General features: G+C 42.9%; 2 protein-coding genes across 2 annotated transcripts in view; one reads left to right on the top strand and one right to left on the bottom strand.

Moving 5' to 3' along the window:
* LOC106576354 (LHFPL tetraspan subfamily member 3 protein-like) overlaps positions 1 to 5,098 on the bottom strand; it is a 42,310-nt gene extending 37,212 nt beyond the window's left edge. Inside the window, exon 1 of the mRNA XM_014153476.3 lies at positions 4,557 to 5,098. Coding sequence (XP_014008951.1) covers positions 4,557 to 4,986 — 430 coding nt within the window. The 5' untranslated portion in view covers positions 4,987 to 5,098. The remainder of the gene's footprint in view (positions 1 to 4,556) is intronic.
* Positions 5,099 to 10,344: 5,246 nt separating this feature from the next.
* orc5 (origin recognition complex, subunit 5) lies at positions 10,345 to 17,636 on the top strand. The gene is made up of 14 exons (XM_014153474.3): positions 10,345 to 10,456; positions 10,676 to 10,850; positions 11,783 to 12,061; positions 12,252 to 12,326; positions 12,966 to 13,077; positions 13,629 to 13,759; positions 14,284 to 14,332; positions 14,515 to 14,605; positions 14,788 to 14,843; positions 15,206 to 15,318; positions 15,609 to 15,656; positions 15,747 to 15,857; positions 16,758 to 16,870; positions 17,177 to 17,636. The coding sequence occupies exons 2-14, from the start codon at positions 10,737 to 10,739 to the stop codon at positions 17,220 to 17,222; spliced, it is 1,338 nt and encodes a 445-aa protein (XP_014008949.1). The 5' UTR covers positions 10,345 to 10,456; positions 10,676 to 10,736; the 3' UTR covers positions 17,223 to 17,636.
* Positions 17,637 to 19,055: the final 1,419 nt, after the last annotated feature.

Genomic DNA, 19,055 nt, shown 5'->3' with positions numbered 1-19,055 from the left:
AACTGGGACTCCCGTTTGGTCATGTTACATCATCTCCCTAATCATCTCAGGCCCAGCCAGCCAGTCCATCACGCTACCACTGACAGGAAGGATAAGAGCTGGTTGATGTCATTAGCTATTGACTTTAGTGGTACTATGACACACACAGCAGCTGCCCACTGGTTAAGTGCACAACATTGTAAAGTTGTGAGTGGAGAGGGAGGCTAAGCTCTCATTTATGGCAGGTCATATTCAGTTCAGAAAGACATTGGTGAAATATGTAGCCTGGTCCCAGATCTGTCTGGGCCCGAGCTTGAACTTCTAATGGCATGGCTTTCTTCCTGACCTCATCTCTTGATAGTACTTTTCAGCATCAATATTTTAACTCTTCTTCTCTCTGTTTTTTTCTCCAAATCCTTCTTTGTGACCATCACTTTCCATGTTCTTTAATGTGCTTTTATCTTTTCCTCCCTGCTGGTCTTCATCCCTTCCCTTAGCTGACATCTCTTATCCACCTCCTCTCTTTCCCCCAACAAGGCACCATGTGATGTCTCTCACTTGCCTCTATTTTAAATAATTGTGAGAAATGGAGAGCCACACTGTGCAAAGATCCCCAACAGCGACTGTACTGTATGAGTGCTGAACAGACTGTGTGTATTTAAATGCCAAATCATGCAATCTCATGCATAGGCACGAGTTGGCCCAATCCCCAGACTGAGGGGTTGTGACAGACACCTATGATAAATTAAAGACACAGTAAAGAGAGCACACACACGCAGACACGCACACACTTGAATAAATAGACAAATAAACAGTACTGCCTGTAAGCAGCAGAGCAGCCAGACGGTGACAGCAGCTGTCTCCCATTAGAGGAGCTTTGTGCTGTTCTGCACAGAAACCTCTGGATCAATAAACCATGAGCAACCAAATGGGCCTTTTAATGTTTAATGCTAATGCCAGCTTCCATCTCAGGGGGCCCATTGGACCAGTACTGATTGCAGCAATGTGCGGCCACTTACCCGTATGGGCAGCCTAGTAGTCCAAACAGAGCCAGGAAACAGGTCGTTGAAATGCCTACACAACACACTCAAGAGCCCCCCTGGTTCCTTTGTTTGCTTGTGGAAGCCATATCCAAACTGAGCATGGAGCCCCTTCTGAATACATGAATGATAATCCCCTTCCTGTGTGTTCAGGAATTTCCCTTGGTGAGGGTCGGAAATAGGGATGGTCAGCGGAGTTTTTGTTTCCATCCAGGATGGCGAGCCGAGCACCAATCTGCTACCCCACTAGAGCCAGACAGGCAGGCATTGTCATGCTGCCAGAGCCGACCCATCCATCACATCCTCCACTAGAGTGGAGAAGCGCCTGGCATTTGGTGGAAGTTGTCACAGGATGAGTGTGATTATCATCGACCGACCATGCAGTGTGGTTGTCATGGAGGGGGCTTCCTGTCAGTCTTAGTTTGGGAGTTAATTGGTCCGCAGTGAGCGGGGTAGTCAAGGTGACGCAAGGGGGGAGAGAGGGAGGATGGAGGGAGGCAGGGCAGATGGTCCAGCTGCTCCAGTTTGCAGGCAGCTACTGGGCTGAGTGCAGACTGGGCATGTCTACCTGAGAAGTGCTGTGTGCAGTGGGCCAGTTTAGCAGATTATTCAACAGTGTTAATCGTAGTAAGGAGACTTCTTTAGGTTTTGCTGCAGCCTGCAGGGGTGGGAACATGTCAGTTGGTTTCATGTAAATTTCCTTGAAAAACACACCTGCACAGAAGCAGACATTTTGAGAGCACTGTTCTAGGGTTGCTGTTCAAATGCCTGCAGGTGGATTGTTCTCATCAGATGTTCAGCCTCTCCTCTGCTTTTAAGGAGAGGTGCCTCTTCGCTATGTGCCGTCTTTGACAGACACAACAGCCAGTAACTCCTGGATAGAAGTCTGACTACACTGAGCCTAGGATTTGACAATCATACCTGGGATCTGTGGCTGCAATGAGAAAATAAAAGTACAATATATTTCCAATCACTACTCCCCAGGAACAGCTTAATAGCCAATTTCACACACACACACAGACAGACAGACAGACAGACAGACAGACAGACAGACAGACAGACAGACAGACAGACAGACAGACAGACAGACAGACAGACAGACAGACAGACAGACAGACAGACAGACAGACAGACAGACAGACAGACAGACAGACAGACAGACAGACAGACAGACAGACAGACAGACGACGACAGACAGACAGACAGACAGACAGACAGAATGCTGATGATACATGTCATTGCCATGAGCAAAGTGCTGTGATGGATCAATAAAAGACAAGGAAGCAATGAGCAGCCAATAGGCCCCAAGCACTCAGACCTCTCATTGTCATCGCCAATGTTGACTCCTCACCACACAGCACTCCATAAAACCACGCTCTGCAGCCTTACGGCAGTATGGTACATTGTGATGCCATATTTCTTGACAGAGCCTTTGGGGGACACACACAGACTGTTGAGTTCATAAAACATATTTGTCACCTGTATTTTTGGAGAATCTCATTGGTGAAAAGGCCCCATTACTTGGCAGAGATCATTTTTTAAAAATCTTAATTTAAATTACGTAAATATTTACAATATGTTTAGTAAAGTGTGTTTTTTGGCATCATACAGGCCGTGTTAGTCAGTTTGTTGATCACCCCCTGTATAGTCTGAACATGATCAGATCTGTACCGTATTATGAAGACTGTATCCAGAACATCTCAGAGTAGGACTGCTGATCTAGGATCTGTCCATATAATCATACTCATTATGATCTAAAATGCTAAACTGATCCTAGATCGGCACTCCTACTCAGAGATGATTTTGTGGATATGGGCTCTTCCCTGTGAGGGAGGGAAACCAACCAAGTGGTTTCCACTGACTCATTCCCACCACTGAGGGATAAGCAGTGTCTTTCCTTCATGTGGAAAAACAAGGTGGGGATATGAACACCCAGGCTGTGCTCATTGGGCAGGGCTTCTGTTTTAACTCAGTCTGGGACGAGAATAATCTCCATGCTGGTGTTTATGTTCAACATGGATTTACAGCGAGGCTCCTGCAGCTATACAGACGGATGGTGTTGTGGGTCTCAGACCAACATCTGGCAAGCATCATTAACACCATTCATTATTTATTTTTATCAGTGGTTTGTGTTACTTGTTACAGAGATGAGTTGAAGGATCATTGCCTTTGATTGATCACTGGTTGATTGTATACACCCGCTTTAAAGCCACAATCTGGAGTCTGTGTGCATTCTTTACCAGCTTAAATTCTGCAAAGTAACTTTCACTGTGATGCTTGGGTAAATTCTGATGTATGAGAGAGCATTACATGCAGACTACACCACGGGAGTGCGTCCGCATGCCACTGGGATTTTGTCTGACAAGATGCAATCATGACATGTAGGTTAAAACTCAAATCAACTGTGCATCAATTACATTAATTTTGGGTGGCTCAAAACACATGAAACGTTAATGGATATTTAACTGGGAGATTAACATTGGGTGGTTATTTTACCTAACATTCATATGGTTCTCTTTTAAGATGGTTATTTGTAGAATTTTGACCTGGAGTCATACATAATCTTTCTACTCCAAGGATTCATCTACAGATAAAATGGGAAACCTAGTTGGTGTTTAGTTATCTTTAATGAATCCCTTATCGTGTGTTTTTCAAGCGTCTATGTGGGTTTGTATCTTCCTGATATACAATAAGGAGGGGACCTGCAGCACCTGGAGCATCCCAAATAGAGCCAAGTCTGCGCTTGACACCTGCGTGTGTAAATGTATTTTTGCAAGGCTTGTACACGCAACTTGGCCGGTGTGGTTTGCGTGTCCGGCTGTATTTATTGTGGTTGTCTTTGCTCCATTCATATATGTTTTAAAGATAGTGCGACATTGTATGATGATTTAAGACAGATAAAGAAACATGGCTGTCATCTGCAAGGAGCTTTTGCTCATTTTATAGAAATATTTTTGCTTAACTTACCTACTTAACCCCCGACATACACTTCTTATCAAACTGATGTCAAGTATAACACTATCAACCACACTTAAAGCTAGAATCCTTCATTTAAACAATAGCAAAGGGCATCCACGCCCGTTCTGCAAAACATCTAAGGGATTGGGCTGGAGAAACGTAACCACTCTAAAATTCATAGACAGAGCTATAGATGCAAGGACTAACCACCAATGATATCGAATGCATAGTTTTAACCATGTTTTTAGGCCATACCGTGTTTGTTTACATTTACCTTGTTTACAAACACTGGAGTAAAACAAGCTTATATTTAGGGTTCTGATGGGGCACGACAGTTGAACTAAACTCATGAGGCATTTATCAGTTATATTCTTCAACAATCAATTGGCAGTTTATAATTTACAAGTCCACGAATGGATGTAGCAACTAAGGATTCTAGCTTTAACACATAGTTATAATTGCCCCTTCCTGGCTGATTGAACAGCTGGAATACAAGAGATTTCTCTCTGGTTGTAGAACTGCTGAAGTTCTGAACTCCTTCACCCTTCAATTAATCAATATGCAGACGGGGGAACTTACCCGCAGCCAGCTGCATCCAGCCGCAGATCTTGTAGACCGTGCCTGTGCTGCAGAAGAAGAAGAGCGTGAAGCAGCCGATGCACCCAATGACCAGCGCCATGGACATCCCGATGAAGAAGGACGCGGCTTTGAAGGCGCCGGAGGGGATGGTGCTGAACTCCATGAAGCTGCCCTGGCACGTCAGGTCCCGGGACAGCCCGTTTCCGATGCAGTAGTGGAAGAGGCCGAAGTAGCCAGCCTGCGGCGTGTCCATCCCGTCTCCGATCCAGTAGGGCTGGATGAAGCACACCACGTTGACTATAGCGAAGAGGATGGTGAAGATGCCCCACAGAACCCCGATAGCGCGGGAGTTCCTCACGTAGTTAGTCTGGTAGATTTTGGCAGCCTCCGAAGCGGGAAGCATGGTTGTAGGAGCCCCAGGCACCATCATTCCGTCTCTAAAGGTTTTTATATTTACGAACTGTTAACACACAGAGCTTTAATCAAGCACAAAGCACATCCCGGCCGCGTCAAAGTGACACGATCTCCCAGAATAAACTGCTCCCTCCAGAGCGAGTGTTTAGCCTACTGGATATTACTAAAACCTCACAGCTTGCAATGTGCTTGTGTCCGCCACCGTTTTTCTTGTCTTTATTGAATGGTAGGCTGGGTATCCGAGAGATATTACGATTAATACTGAGGAGGAATCTTCTGAATGAATGATCACTGAGATAACAGCATGTAATAATCACCGGGTGTTAATTCGAAACGGCCATGTATTTAGCAAATACTCTACAGCCATAGTAGGCTAAACAAACATCCCACGGTCAGAACTGCATTCGACTGAGGGCGCACAGAGATGAATAATCCATGAAAAATGCTAAAGTCCACGGAGAGCGGCTGAGATCCCCCTTCACAGACGCGACTACAACCTCATCTTCCACCGAATACCAATGTTGCTGAGGTGGAGGAGGTGCATTTAACTGAGATGATGAAGTCGCGAGTGTTGACAATCTGCTCACTGTGCATCATGTGCTCTGCGTCCATATTTGACCAAAGAACACCTGTATTCCAGACAGGCGCAGTCCGACTGCCACAACCGATAGACCTATCAAAACCCCTCTGATAAAGCACCATGCGCAATACAGCCTATCTAACCGCTTATCCCACTCTCATGCCCCAGTGCAATGATGGAATGGGAGACATCTGAAATAAAATCGTTAAATCTAAAAAGCGACACTCCTATTTGATTTAGTCTAGATTGGCTCTGACTCGTGAGGCAGAATATTGAAGTCTCAGCTCTCTCTCTCCACGTCGCCTCTCTCGGTGTTGAACTATGTCCACCGAAATAGGATGGCTTCTGTCGCAAAACAAGACGCGCTGGTATTTAGCGCACAGTGAACAAGTACACATCAACAACAAGGGCAGGCTATAAAACTCAACCCTGCGACATGGCATTTTATCACAAAGTCATGATAAAGGCTAATTGGCTAAACTTAATCATGATTGCAATAACTAGGTAATCACTATAAATGCATCACCTGTTTGATAGCCTACTCCAAGTCTCCAACTTTGTGTGCTATGCAGTGGGCAACAGTATCACTTGATGATTCTGAAGTGGCTTTGACTGCTCTGCCAGTACCTTCTCTCTGTGCAGTCTATTCTTATTCAGGATTAGCCTTCTCAAAGCTGCATGTGGCATATTCCTCCCCCTGGCACGGTAGAGGTAGCCTATTGGCCTAACAAGAAAAACAAACAACATGTACACAGACAGGAAAGCATTTTATGTTCATTATTTAGGAGAAGACATGTGGTTACAATTATTTTGAAACTGAGAAAATAACTTTATATTTACAGTAGCATACCTATGCGTTTATGAATGGTGTAAGACATTTAATCATTCTCAATGTGAAAAAACAAAACAAAGAAATTAAACTTCATAGCTGTAAAAGACAAGGAGCCCATCCACACAGACTCTGAGCAAAGTGTGTGTTCAGGTTTCTTAGATGGGTGACCCGTTGAAAATCATAAACTATGAAACCTTGCGCTAGAATGATGTCTGTCATCCTGTCAATTATAATTCAGCAATCTAACTTTGTGTTAAAAGGAAGTTATTGTCAGTTTTAAAAAAATATAACAATATAAACATGTATTTCTCGAAAATCAAATGTATAGTACTGTCCCAACTCCAACGAATGGTGTTTGAATAGTGGCACGGCTGTCAGAATGATCGGACCAACACGCAGCATGGTTTTAGTTCTACATCTTTTTATTTATAGTGAAACGTTGCAATACACCAAATACTAGAAATACAAAAAAACAAACAAACCGTGATGCAGAGAGGAAAACACACTACTCAAAATTAACAACCCACAAACCCAAAAGGAAAAACCCCCTACATAAATATGATCTCCAATTAGAGACAACGAGAACCGGCTGCCTCTAATTGGAGATCATCCCAATAACCCCAACATAGAAATAGAAAACTAGAAAACCCACATAGAAATAGAAAACAAGAAAACCAACCAAACACGCCCTGACCCATCTACTATAGAAAATGACCTCTTACAAGGGTCAGGACGTGACACACTGGGACCTTTTTCAGCTACAAAAATGCACAAAATAAACCTTTAATCAATTTAAATGTAATTTCCTTCATTTGATATTCTAACATATATTTAATTTTTTTAAATTTATTAAATTAATTTAATTTCACCTTTATTTAACCAGGTAGGCAAGTTGAGAACAAGTTCTCATTTACCATTGCGACCTGGCCAAGATAAAGCAAAGCAGTTCGACAACATACAAAAACACAGAGTTTCACATGGAGTAAAACAACATACAATCAATGATACAGTAGACAAAAATAAGACTATATACAATGTGAGCAAATAATGTGAGATAAGGGAGGTAAAGGCAAAAAAAGGCCATGGTGGCAAAGTAAATAAAGTATAGCAAGTAAAACACTGGAATGGTAGAATTATAATTTGAAGAAAGTTCAAAGTTCAAATATAAATAATATGGTGCAAAGGAGCAAAATAATAAATAAAATAAATAAATACAGTAGGGGAAGAGGTAGTAGTTTGGGCTAAATTATAGATGGGCTATGTACAGGTGCAGTGATCTGGGAGCTGCTCTGATAACTGGTGCTTAAAGCTAGTGAGGGAGATAAGTGTTTCCAGTTTCAGAGATTTTTGTAGTTCGTTCCAGTCATTGGCAGCAGAGAACTGGAAGGAGAGACGACCAAAGGAGGAGTTGGCTTTAGGGGTGACCAGAGAGATATACCTGCTGGAGCGAGTGCTACAGGTGGGTGCTGCTATGGTGACCAGTGAGTGGAGATAAGGGGGGACTTTACCTAGCAGGGTCTTGTAGATGACCTGGAGCCAATGTGTTTGGCGACGATTATGAAGCGAAGGCCAGCCAACGAGAGCGTACAGGTCGCAGTGGTGGGTAGTATATGGGGCTTTGGTGACAAAACGGATGGCACTGTGATAGACTGCATCCAGCTTGTTGAGTAGGGTATTGGAGGCTATTTTGTAAATGACATCGCCGAAGTCGAGGATTGGTAGGATGGTCAGTTTTACGAGGGTATGTTTGGCAGCATGAGTGAAGGATGCTTTGTTGCGAAATAGGAAGCCAATTCTAGATTTAACTTTGGATTGGAGATGATTGATGTGAGTCTGGAAGGAGAGTTTACAGTCTAACCAGACACCTAGGTATTTGTAGTTATCCACAAATTCTAAGTCAGAACCGTCCAGAGAAGTGATGCTGGACAGGCGGGCAGGTGCAGGTGTAACAGTGTAGGTTCCGTCCCTCTCTTCGCCTCAACCTGGGCTCGAACCAGGGACCCTTGCACACATCAACAACTGACACCCCACGAAGCATCGTTACCCATCGCGCCACAAAAGCCGCGGCCCTTGCAACGCAAGGGGAAACCCTACTTCAAGTCTCAGAGCGAGTGAGGTCACTGATTGAAACGCTATTAGCGTGCACCACCGCTAACTAACTAGCCGTTTCACATCGGTTACACAGGCAGCGATCGGTTGAAGAGCATGCATTTAGTTTTACTTGTATTTAGGAGCAGTTGGAGACCACGGAAGGAGAGTTGTATGGCATTGAAGCTCGTCTGGAGGGTAGTTAACACAGTGTCCAAAGAAGGGCCAGAAGTATACAGAATGGTGTCGTCTGCGTAGAGGTGGATCAGAGATTCACCAGCAGCAAGAGCGACATCATTGATGTATACAGAGAAAAGAGTTGGCCCAAGAATTGAACCCTGTGGTACCCCCATAGAGACTGCCAGAGGTCCGGACAGCAGGCCCTCCGATTTGACACACTGAACTCTATCAGAGAAGTAGTTGGTGAACCAGGCGACGCAATCGTTTGAGAAACCAAGGCTACTGAGTCTGCCGATGAGGATGTGGTGATTAACAGAGTCAAAAGCTTTGGCCAGGTCAATGAATATGGCAGCACAGTATTGTTTCTTATCGATGGCGGTTACGATGTCGTTTAGGACCTTGAGCGTGGCTGAGGTGCACCCATGACCAGCTCTGAAACCAGATTGCATAGCGGAGAGGGTGCGGTGGGATTCAAAATAGTCGGTAATCTGTTTGTTGACTTGGCTTTCGAAGACCTTAGAAAGGAATATGTTGAATATGTATACCATAGAAAGAAATATGTTGTTGTAGTTGTTCATAACATCTCAAAATAAATTATAGAGGCTATATATCACATAAACAGCATAGGATGATGGTGGAAGGAATTGGAGGAAAATAACAAGGGTAAGGATGGATAGAAAGAAAGGACCATGACATGTAAGAAAGAGAGAATAGAAAAATGTATGATTTTTTTTTTTACGAATGTATGAAAAGGGACAGCATTTGGGGAATAATAGAGGTGTTCCAGGATCAATTAAAAGGTGTGCAGACTCATTTTTGTTAGATTTTTACCAAGAGCTTGTAATCTCCCCAAATCAATATTCAAATGGCATGGGGTGAGTCTAGTATAAGGTTACTGTCACAAAATGGTGAAAACTTGAGCGTGTTTTATACAGTATATAGGCCTAAGCCTCTACAAAGTCGTATAAATGATTTCACAACAAGTGCCAGGTGAGGTGGGACATTAATGCATTTCTAATGAGAAAATGTTGTCCCACCTCATCTACTAACTAGCCTGTAGTGTCCCACTGTAAACGCTATATCAGCTTTTCCCACCAGGCCGCCGATACAGATCTGTATAGGGTTGCAAAGCTACCGGTAATTTACCATTCGGTAATTTGGGTACTTAACAGGTAATCTATGACAGTCTATGGTAACTGCTAATTTAGGACTATACTTGAATAACTATTTAAAAAATGTATTCATATATAGTATTCCATTTTTATTAATTTGTCCATATTGTGGGGCTTGTAGTGGAAAGACCATATGTTCAAGAAAAAATTGCCTAATTAAACTAATGAAAAAAGCATTATCTCTTCCAAATGTTGATTTTTTTTCACAACTGCCACCAGTTTGGCGCCAAAACATTTACAACAAATAAGTGTGTAAAACATATAATGGTTATTTCATGCTAAAACCCTCATATTAAAACACCAATGGTATTCAGTAAACTGGTGGTTTATTTAAGTGATAATGCCCGAGAAGCCGGTGTTTGAACATTTTTGCAATAAAACGAAATGTCCTCAATTAAATCACTCGCTTTCATACATCCAAAACATCGCAAATAGGGGTGGTGGCATTTGGTGATAGTGGCATCGCTTTGCAAATAGACAACTACAACTCCCAGAGTCAACTGCTTTAACCTGGCGGTGATTGGCTTGTAAAGAGACAGGAAATTGTGACGTACCATTTGGAGACGCGGGAAACTCTTGACATGTATACAGGGATGTTGGATACGGCTAATTTCACTGCATGAACTTAAACCAGGTAACGTTTTTCAGTATGCTTGCAGTAGCAAAATATTAACTTTCAACAACTAAACATTACCCTTGAGTTTCCACGAGAGCTACACCGTTGTTGTCAGTTGAGTTAGCTAGCACTGCTGCAGAGGAAGGAAGGCAAAGACAGACAATTTGCACAATGCACTGCTAACGTTAGTTTGTGAAGTTACCTTGTTCTGTAACTGTCTCTTTATCTCTATTACAGGCCAAACTACTTTAAGTCATACACTTTACGGTTCGGTGTGTGTCTAAAAGCAGCCTAAACAATGGCAGCACAACTTCAGCACATAGGGTATGATGATAAAAAGTTGCAGCGCGTGATGGAGAGGTTGCCTTGCAGAGATGTCCAGGCGAGCATGCTGCTGGCGTTGATGGGAGAGGTCTGTGTCTGATTTGAAACATTGTAACATCAAGTTCCTTATGGTAAACAGTTAAATAAAACAACAACAGAGGGATGCTATGTTAGTTAGCTGGCTATGACTATCCAACACTGGAACTCTTCCAAGTCAAGGTAAACTTTAGGTTTTACTAATTTATTGCCATCGGCGGCGTCAGTTTAACTGCTACACTGCTTACATTGTACTGCATGATTGTAGCAGGGTTACTAACTTGTTAGTTCTATTAGCTATGTTGACTATGATGTAGGCTGTGTGTAGCGGTTATGAAATGGTTTGGCTCGGAAAGTTTTTTTTTCCGCCCGGTCTCAGACAGCTGATGTGTTTTGAATTGAAGTCCACAAGCAAAGGGAAAATGTGAGCGGAGGAGAGCACGAGAAGGAATACAACGTAGCTGCTATGAAAGGGAACTATGTTTACGTGTGATCAGGGGTGTATTCATTCCGATGATTCTGTTGAAAAACGTTTCTTAAACGGATGGAAACGGGGATAAACATGCATGCATTTGTCCAATAGAAACTCTTGTTTGGACTAATGATTACACCCTAGTTCAATGAGCTAGATGCAATATTGAATGTGTCACTGTCTGTCACCTCAAAATGTTCTCTTGAGCTGTGTGCATCTACTTTGTAAACTTTCATTCATATGCTAGATTGTAGCAACCTCATGATGGGTAATGGGAAAATTCTAGTATCATGTAGTAGCCTAAACCTATCTATGTTACATTGAACTGGGTAAATGGAATATGAATGACAAACATCCAATATGCTGTAATAGAAATAAGGCCATGCTCATAAATCGTCCTCCTTCATCTTAAACACCACCCATCGCCACTATTAAATAATACATTTAAAATGTTTTCTTGCCCAAATATGTGAGTCATTGTATTGACACTTTAATACATTTTGTGCCTACAGCCAGAGCAATGCAGCTACCCTTCCATTTTCATTTATGGTCATCGTGCCACAGGAAAAAGCCATGTGATACACACCTTGCTGAAGGAACTGGAGCTTCCCTATGCCATAGTGAGCTGTGTGGAATGTGTCTCTGTAGGACTGCTGTTTGAGCAGGTTCTCCTCTCCCTCTTTGGCTCCGACTCTGTCTCCCTACTGTCCCGCAGTCCCTCCCTGTCAGACTTCGTACGAGTCTACAAACAACTGTGTGTCCAGGCCTCAGCCAAGCAGACACGATACATTGTGAGTACAAATCACCCTCACCTGTGATATTCCTGCTTGATAATCCACTTCTTTTAAAAATTACATCCTCAGTTACAATGCAGATTCTCTTTCTGATGAAGTATAACGTGAATTGTTATAAAGCATAATTTGTGGTATATAATGTATGATGAAACAGTTACAGTGACCTCTGCTGTGTGTATCTGGGTAGGTGCTGGACCGGGCTGAGCTCCTTAGAAATATGGAAACCAATCTCCTCCCTGCCTTCTTGCGCCTTCAGGAACTGGTAAGAGTCATGTCACCTGTTGAGCACACTACTTCATTAAGTTGCAGACAGACCGTGACTGATGGATGGTGAACTAGCGCAGAAGGGTCCCTTTTTGATAGATAACCTTGAATTGAATGTTTCAAGGAGGCACTCGAATAAGTGCTTTGAAAGGCAGAGATGAGGAAGAATGACAATCATTCTTGATAATCATTCTTTGCATATTAATTCTGAACATCAAAAATGCAGATAGACTACCAGAATGTTTAGTTTTGGTTTAGTTTTTAAAGCTGAATGCCTCCTGTTTTTATCTTGTAGAAGTGTTTTAAACAGCTGTGTGAGTGGCATGTAGCTAGTGCAGTCACGGTGACAGATGTGCAGTCACGGTGACAGATGCACCTTTTGAGGTGATAATCCGAAGCAGTATTGTAATATGAAGTGTTGGTAGAATGCACTTGGACAGCTGTCTTCATAACTGTCCTCCCTCTTTAGTTTACTCAGGTTTGAAGGAGGAAAACACATTGCCTTGCATTGATGTTGTAAAGGTGTTGTTGACCACCAACATAGTTGTATTCTTTGTGAATCCACAATGCAATGCCAAATAACTGATCTGTGATCAGATTTTGTACCTCTACGTAAGTGACACTGTTTCTCTGGCAGGTTGAGGACAACGTGACGGTGATCATGCTCAGTGAGATAGTATGGGATAAGTTCCGACCCAACACTGGCTGCTTTGAACCACTGCTGCTCCACTTCCCTGACTACAGTAAAGGTACAGCTGTCAACAGACAAGCATCTATGGCCTTCAGCATTGAATTAGGTACAGATGGATTAGTGGCAGTGGAGGCTGCTGAGGGGAGGACGGCTCATAATAATGGCTGGAACGGTGCAAATGAAATGGCAACAAACACATAAAAACCATGTGTTTGACGTATTTGATACCATTCCACTGATTCTGCTCCAGCCATTACCACAAGCCCGTCCTCCCCAATTAAGGTGCCACCAACCTCCTGTGATTAGTGAGAACTCTTTGTACCTGTGGTTTTGCACCAACACATGAGAAGTGACTGTGACAGAACACAGCAAACAAAGGCATCCGGTCGAGATAATTAACACTTAGGATTTAATCAATTTTTGAAAGAATGTCTGAGTTCCTGTACATAAAATGACTAAAATCATGTATGAGGGAGTCTTTGTGTGTGACTTCATTTGAGGCAGGCGTTGACTGTGTGTGTGTGTGTGTGTGTGTGTGTGTGTGTGTGTGTGTGTGTGTGTGTGTGTGTGTGTGTGTGTGTGTGTGTGTGTGTGTGTGTCCCTGTGTAGGGGAGCTGCAGCAGATCCTGTCTGAGGACAGCCACCCATCCTACTCCCCAGAGCTCTACTCAGCCTTCATCAACATCCTACTGGGAGTCTTCTACTCCGTCTGCAGGGACCTCCGAGAGCTCAGACACCTGGTCAGTTACACACACTCATAGTAACACTGAACTCTCACACACATGCTCACACATTCAGACCACACTCAGTAACTCTCAACTAGCTGTTAACACTCTCCGTCATAACCCGCTCCGAGAGCCCAGACAAACAACTAGCCCTTGCACCTATCTCTAGATGTGTCTTGATGCCCCCTTGTAAGTCTGAAATAAATGTATGGCTTGCACACTTATCCAGTCCTTTAAGATGTATTCTGGGGGCTTAAAGAAGTGTCAATAGCTTGGTGCAAGGGGTTAATTTCAGATTAGGCAACAGTTTGCTCTGAAAACTTTACACACACTCTCCATGCTACCCTTTGAGGATTCAGTATGAGTTTGTTTCCAGGCTATCCATCACTATTTTATTTAGTCCACTTGAGTTACTACTTTTAAGGATTGGGATTTTCTTTGATATGCAGAATTTTAATAATGATACAACTTTGGCAGACATGTTTACATTCGCATAGGACTTGTTGTCCTTTCATAGTTTTAATTCTCTTTTCAAACAGGCTGCCCTCAATTTCTATAAATTCGTTGAACCTTTGGAGCAAGGCAAAGGTAATATATTCATATTTCTAGAACCGTAACCACATCAATATTTCAATTACTTTGCTGTCTTCCCTTAGTCTTTCTCTCTGTACTTTAATTTGATGATGGATTCCTTTCATGTCACCCTAACTCTAGCTTGTCTCTCAGATGATCAATGTTTAAATTCCACCCTTCATTTTCTCTGCCCTCAGTGAAAGAGGGTGACACTCACAAGCTGTGGAGGAACATCGAGCCTCACCTGAAGAAGGCCATGCAGACGGTGTACCTGCGAGAGGTGTCCAGGTCTGTCTGTGTACATCTGCCTCAACCAAAGATGATCAACTCCCATTGATTTAGCTTCCGTGACCGACCTCCTTCTCTCATGGACTGACGACAAACGGCCTTTATTACACAACAGCGGCTTAGTGCTGCTGGCTCTGTAATAGTGGTGTGTCCCCTGACTTTGTCATGTCTCTTCTGCTCAGTGTGCAGTGGGAGCAACAGCTGCAGATGGAGGAGAAGGAGGCAGGAGCCGTGAGAGGTAGGCAAGGAGAAGTGTGGACACACAGATACATAGGCACGCGTGCACTGGGAACAAGACCGGTGGAAATAACCTAGTTAGAATCTAGTGACCAGGACCAGTTCAGACCCCAGCTATCTCCTCCTTTGTGTTGCTGCTTGTCCCCAGCCTGAGAGGGAGTTCAGGGGAGTGGACCCTCTAAACTACCCCTATGTTTATCCCTGAATGGAGGGCCCACTCCAGACTCATTGGTATTAGATACCCAGACAGTGGAAACAACAGCAGATGTTTCTCTCGTCTCCTATCCACAAGCCATCTGTAGATGATGCTGTTGTACATGTTTCCCAGGTAATGACATTGAGAGCTTCCTCTGCCTTTCTCAGGTCTGTCTGCTCATGCCCATGTGGAGCTGCCTTACTACTCCAAGTTCCTGCTGATAGCTGCGTACCTGGCCTCCTACAACCCTGCTCGCACTGACAAACGCTTCTTCCTCAAGGTACCTGCTCTCTCCTCAGCACCTGAACCTCATTCACCTCACCATCTCAAAAGCTAGACACGTGATTGTCAAGTCATGGTTGGAATAGGAGTCAGTTGTTAAACACCAATGCCACCTGCTATTCACCAACTCTGTTTGCCTGCTACTTTGCCTACTCATATTTATAGATCAGCTTTAATATTGCAGATGGATTGTAGTTTCTATCAATGTAATTGTTTGCATAATTTCCCCCCATCCTTGTGTGTGTTTTTTAGTTATTGGTGATTGTATGATTCTCTCTTGCCCAACAGCACCATGGCAAAATAAAAAAGACCAACTTTTTGAAGAAACATGAAAAGGTGATTATCTTTAGCTGAAGCTGTTGTACTATTCTTTAGGTTTAGTCAATGAGATGTTCTACCTAGTGAATTCACCTCCTTCCCATTCAGACCAGTAATCACCTGCTGGGGCCCAAGCCGTTCCCTCTGGACCGTCTCCTGGCCATCTTCTACAGTGTGGTGGACAGCCGAGTGGCCCCCACTGCCAGCGTTTTCTGTCAGGTCAGCTGAGACACTCATGCTTTCTGCAGTGTCATCCAAGGGATAATTAAAAAATATATATTTAACCGTTATTTTGACAGGGAGTCATGCTGAGATCAACGACTCTTACATATGAGCCCTGTATCAAACATGCACATCAATATACACTATACACATGAATATACACGTCAATACATGAAAAGTAAAACGCAATCATATATACTGAACAAAAATATAAATGCAACATTCAAAGATTTTGCGGAGTTTCAGTTCATATAAGGAAATCAATCAATTGAAATATATTCATTAGGCCCTTATCTATTGATCTCACATGACTAGGAAGGGGAGCGACATAGGCCCACCTACTTGGGAGCCGGGCCCACCCACTGGTGACCCAGGCTTGGCCAATCAGAATGAGTTTTCCACACAAAAGGGCTTTATTACATATAGAAATACTCCTCAGCACCCCCCCACCACCACCACGATCCTGCAGGTGAAGAAGCCGGATGTGGAGGTCCTGGGCAGGAAAGATTTCTGGAACATTTCTAGGATCTTTTATTTCAGCTCATGAAACCAACACTACATGTTGCGTTTTATATTTTTGTTCAGTATAAAACAAACTCATTCTTCAGTGAAAAGGTCAGCTCTGACTCTGAACTGGGATCATGGAAAATGATGTAGCAATGTTATTTAGTGGAATTCCTGGAATAGTCATGTGATGGTAGTATTAGTGTATGATTGGATGATTCTTATTCTAATTCACCAGCTGTCCCCTTGGCTAGATTATTTCAACCCCTGAACTGCTCTTGAATTGATGTGTGGAAGTGATTTTAAAATGATTTGATCTCCAGTCTGAATTCTCTATTTGTGTAAAGCCAAATGAAACATGGTTGATGACAAGCCCTTATACCCCCTGCCCAGATCTCCTCCCTGGTGACCCTTCAGCTGTTGAATCAGGTGGGCCACGATGACCAGCTGGATGCGCCCAAGTATAAATGTGCCGTCTCTCTGGACTTCATCCTCGCCATCTCCAGGTGTGAATGTTACTGTTGTCTTCAGTGCAGGGCTCTCCAACCCTGTTCCTGGAGACATACCCTCCTGTAGGTGTTCGCTCCAACCCCAGTTGTAACTGACCTCTTTCGGTTCATCAACCAGCTAATTATTAGAACCTGGTGTGCTAGATGAGGGTTGGAGGGAACCTACAGGAGAGTAGCTCACCAGGAACAAGGTCGGAGAGCCCTGCTTTAGTGTTTTCACCACAGATCTGTTTTACTGCTAGACATTTCTATTTTTAGAATATCAGCTGCTGACTTTTGTGACCCCCTGCTCTTAATTTCCAGGACTGTGAGCTTTGACATGGTAAAGTACCTGTATGACTTCCTCTAGCCAGGGTGGTGTAAGGGAGAGGAATTCAACTGGACTCTGATGGAATGGAATGTACTGGTGGACGTTGGACAAACATGAGCAGAAAGGTTGGAGATGCCTCGGTTGTTTGGACTCCTCACTGTGTGTGCACTGTGCAGGACCAGAGGACTATGGAATCATTAGCCCTATGCTTTACTGCCCCCTGGTGACTGACTGGAACCACTGTCAGACACCAGCATCTGCAGCGTTGTGAATGTTCTGCATTGTGAATGCGCCTATTGATTCTCTACATACACCTGTTTGATTGTGGTGAACAAACAATGGAGAACATTCATATTTTACTGGATTCACAGGAGCCCTTTGGACACCTTGGGGTTTTGGTGGACTTCAATATTATTTTTCAATACTTCAAAATAAAATGTCCCTGTTAACAAAGGTTTCATCATTGTGACAGGATTCTCTCCATAGTCTAACATCTACAGCTACGCACAATAAGAACCTGGTAGAATGACAGATTCATCGAAAACTTCTTTTAAGGTACAAAATGTAGGGTATATAATGTAATATTTCTACGTTTCCTTCTCTCTGATTCTAGATCTTGCGTTCCCATGAAGTCAAATTGTCCCATTAATTTCTCTGTTGGCGTAAATGGCTGTGCTGATAGTATGAAATAAGGTTGGCACAATAATCGTGTAAATAACAATTATGGACAATAATCGTGAACACGAAAGAAACATCTTCTTGAAACCTTCATTTTAAGGGGGGGTCCACTTTATTTACAAGTAGATATAAACAGGTTTACCCAATAGCAGTTTTTAATTTTTACATGAGGGTAAAGTTGGTCATCATTTTACGAGCAGAACGGCATGGTCGAGAGGAGAAACTTTCTTTCCAAGTGGTCAAACCCATTCATTTTTGAGACGTGGTTGTCACCAAAGCTGTGTTGTATTCTTCAGCTATGTCATGGCTATTTTCAAAGATTCGGTATAATACATTAAAAGCGCAAAACACTTTTTTAACAAAAATGACTGACAATATCCATGGCTGTTTTCATGAAAATTAATCGTTACCCAAAATTCCATAATAGTCAAAGGCCCATGCACTACGTAGTCTCTGATTCCTTTAAGCTATATGTGGTTTTTAAACATGCTGCGGACTGTCAGACTGCCCTGATCAGCGTCGCTTCTTCCAGATTCGTTCAGATCCATGTAAGTGCGGCGTAACCTTTTTGTAGTGCTTTTTGGATGGATGTTACCATGGAAATGGGTCCTGGTTGTCATGGCAACCGTACTGGCGCAGTCTGCCTTGTGACTCACCTCCCTGTCTCCCTCATTATGCCACAGAGGCTGTAATGTCTGTGAGGCATTTTGATTTCTAAAACTATAGTGAGCAATTAAAGCTGTGGAGTGTGATGAAAATATAACAGATTTCAATCTTTATTTGACATTATATACTAGAGCAATTTTTGGGTAAAACATTTTTTTCCTACAGAATGCACAAGGTTAGCGGGCTATGGATCTATATAAAGGTCATTCTAATGCCATCTAGGTGAGCGCATTGATCATTCATGTATAATGTCTCACACACAGAAACACAAACAAATTTGCATAATTTATTTTTTACACTTTACTGTCTTGTAGGGTTGTGTTAAGATATTCCTTCGATTGAAGTCCTGAAAATGCTGACTTTAATTTCCGAACAACTGGGGCCAGTGCAATGTTAAAACATGCTGGTCTTATTTTTTACAAAGTGCGTTTTGTGACAAGTATCAAAGTTATTGAGATCCCTAACTTGTGGAAGTACCTGTTTTTCCTGAGGAACTGGACCGTTTAGTCATGGCACAGAATAAACTTG

The sequence above is a fragment of the Salmo salar genome, chromosome 17 (assembly GCF_965601325.2).
Source record: "Salmo salar chromosome 17, fSalSal1, whole genome shotgun sequence".
Taxonomy (NCBI): Eukaryota; Metazoa; Chordata; class Actinopteri; order Salmoniformes; family Salmonidae; genus Salmo; species Salmo salar.
Note: the sequence above shows the minus strand (reverse complement) of the source record. Positions and strands in the feature narration are given on the sequence as shown.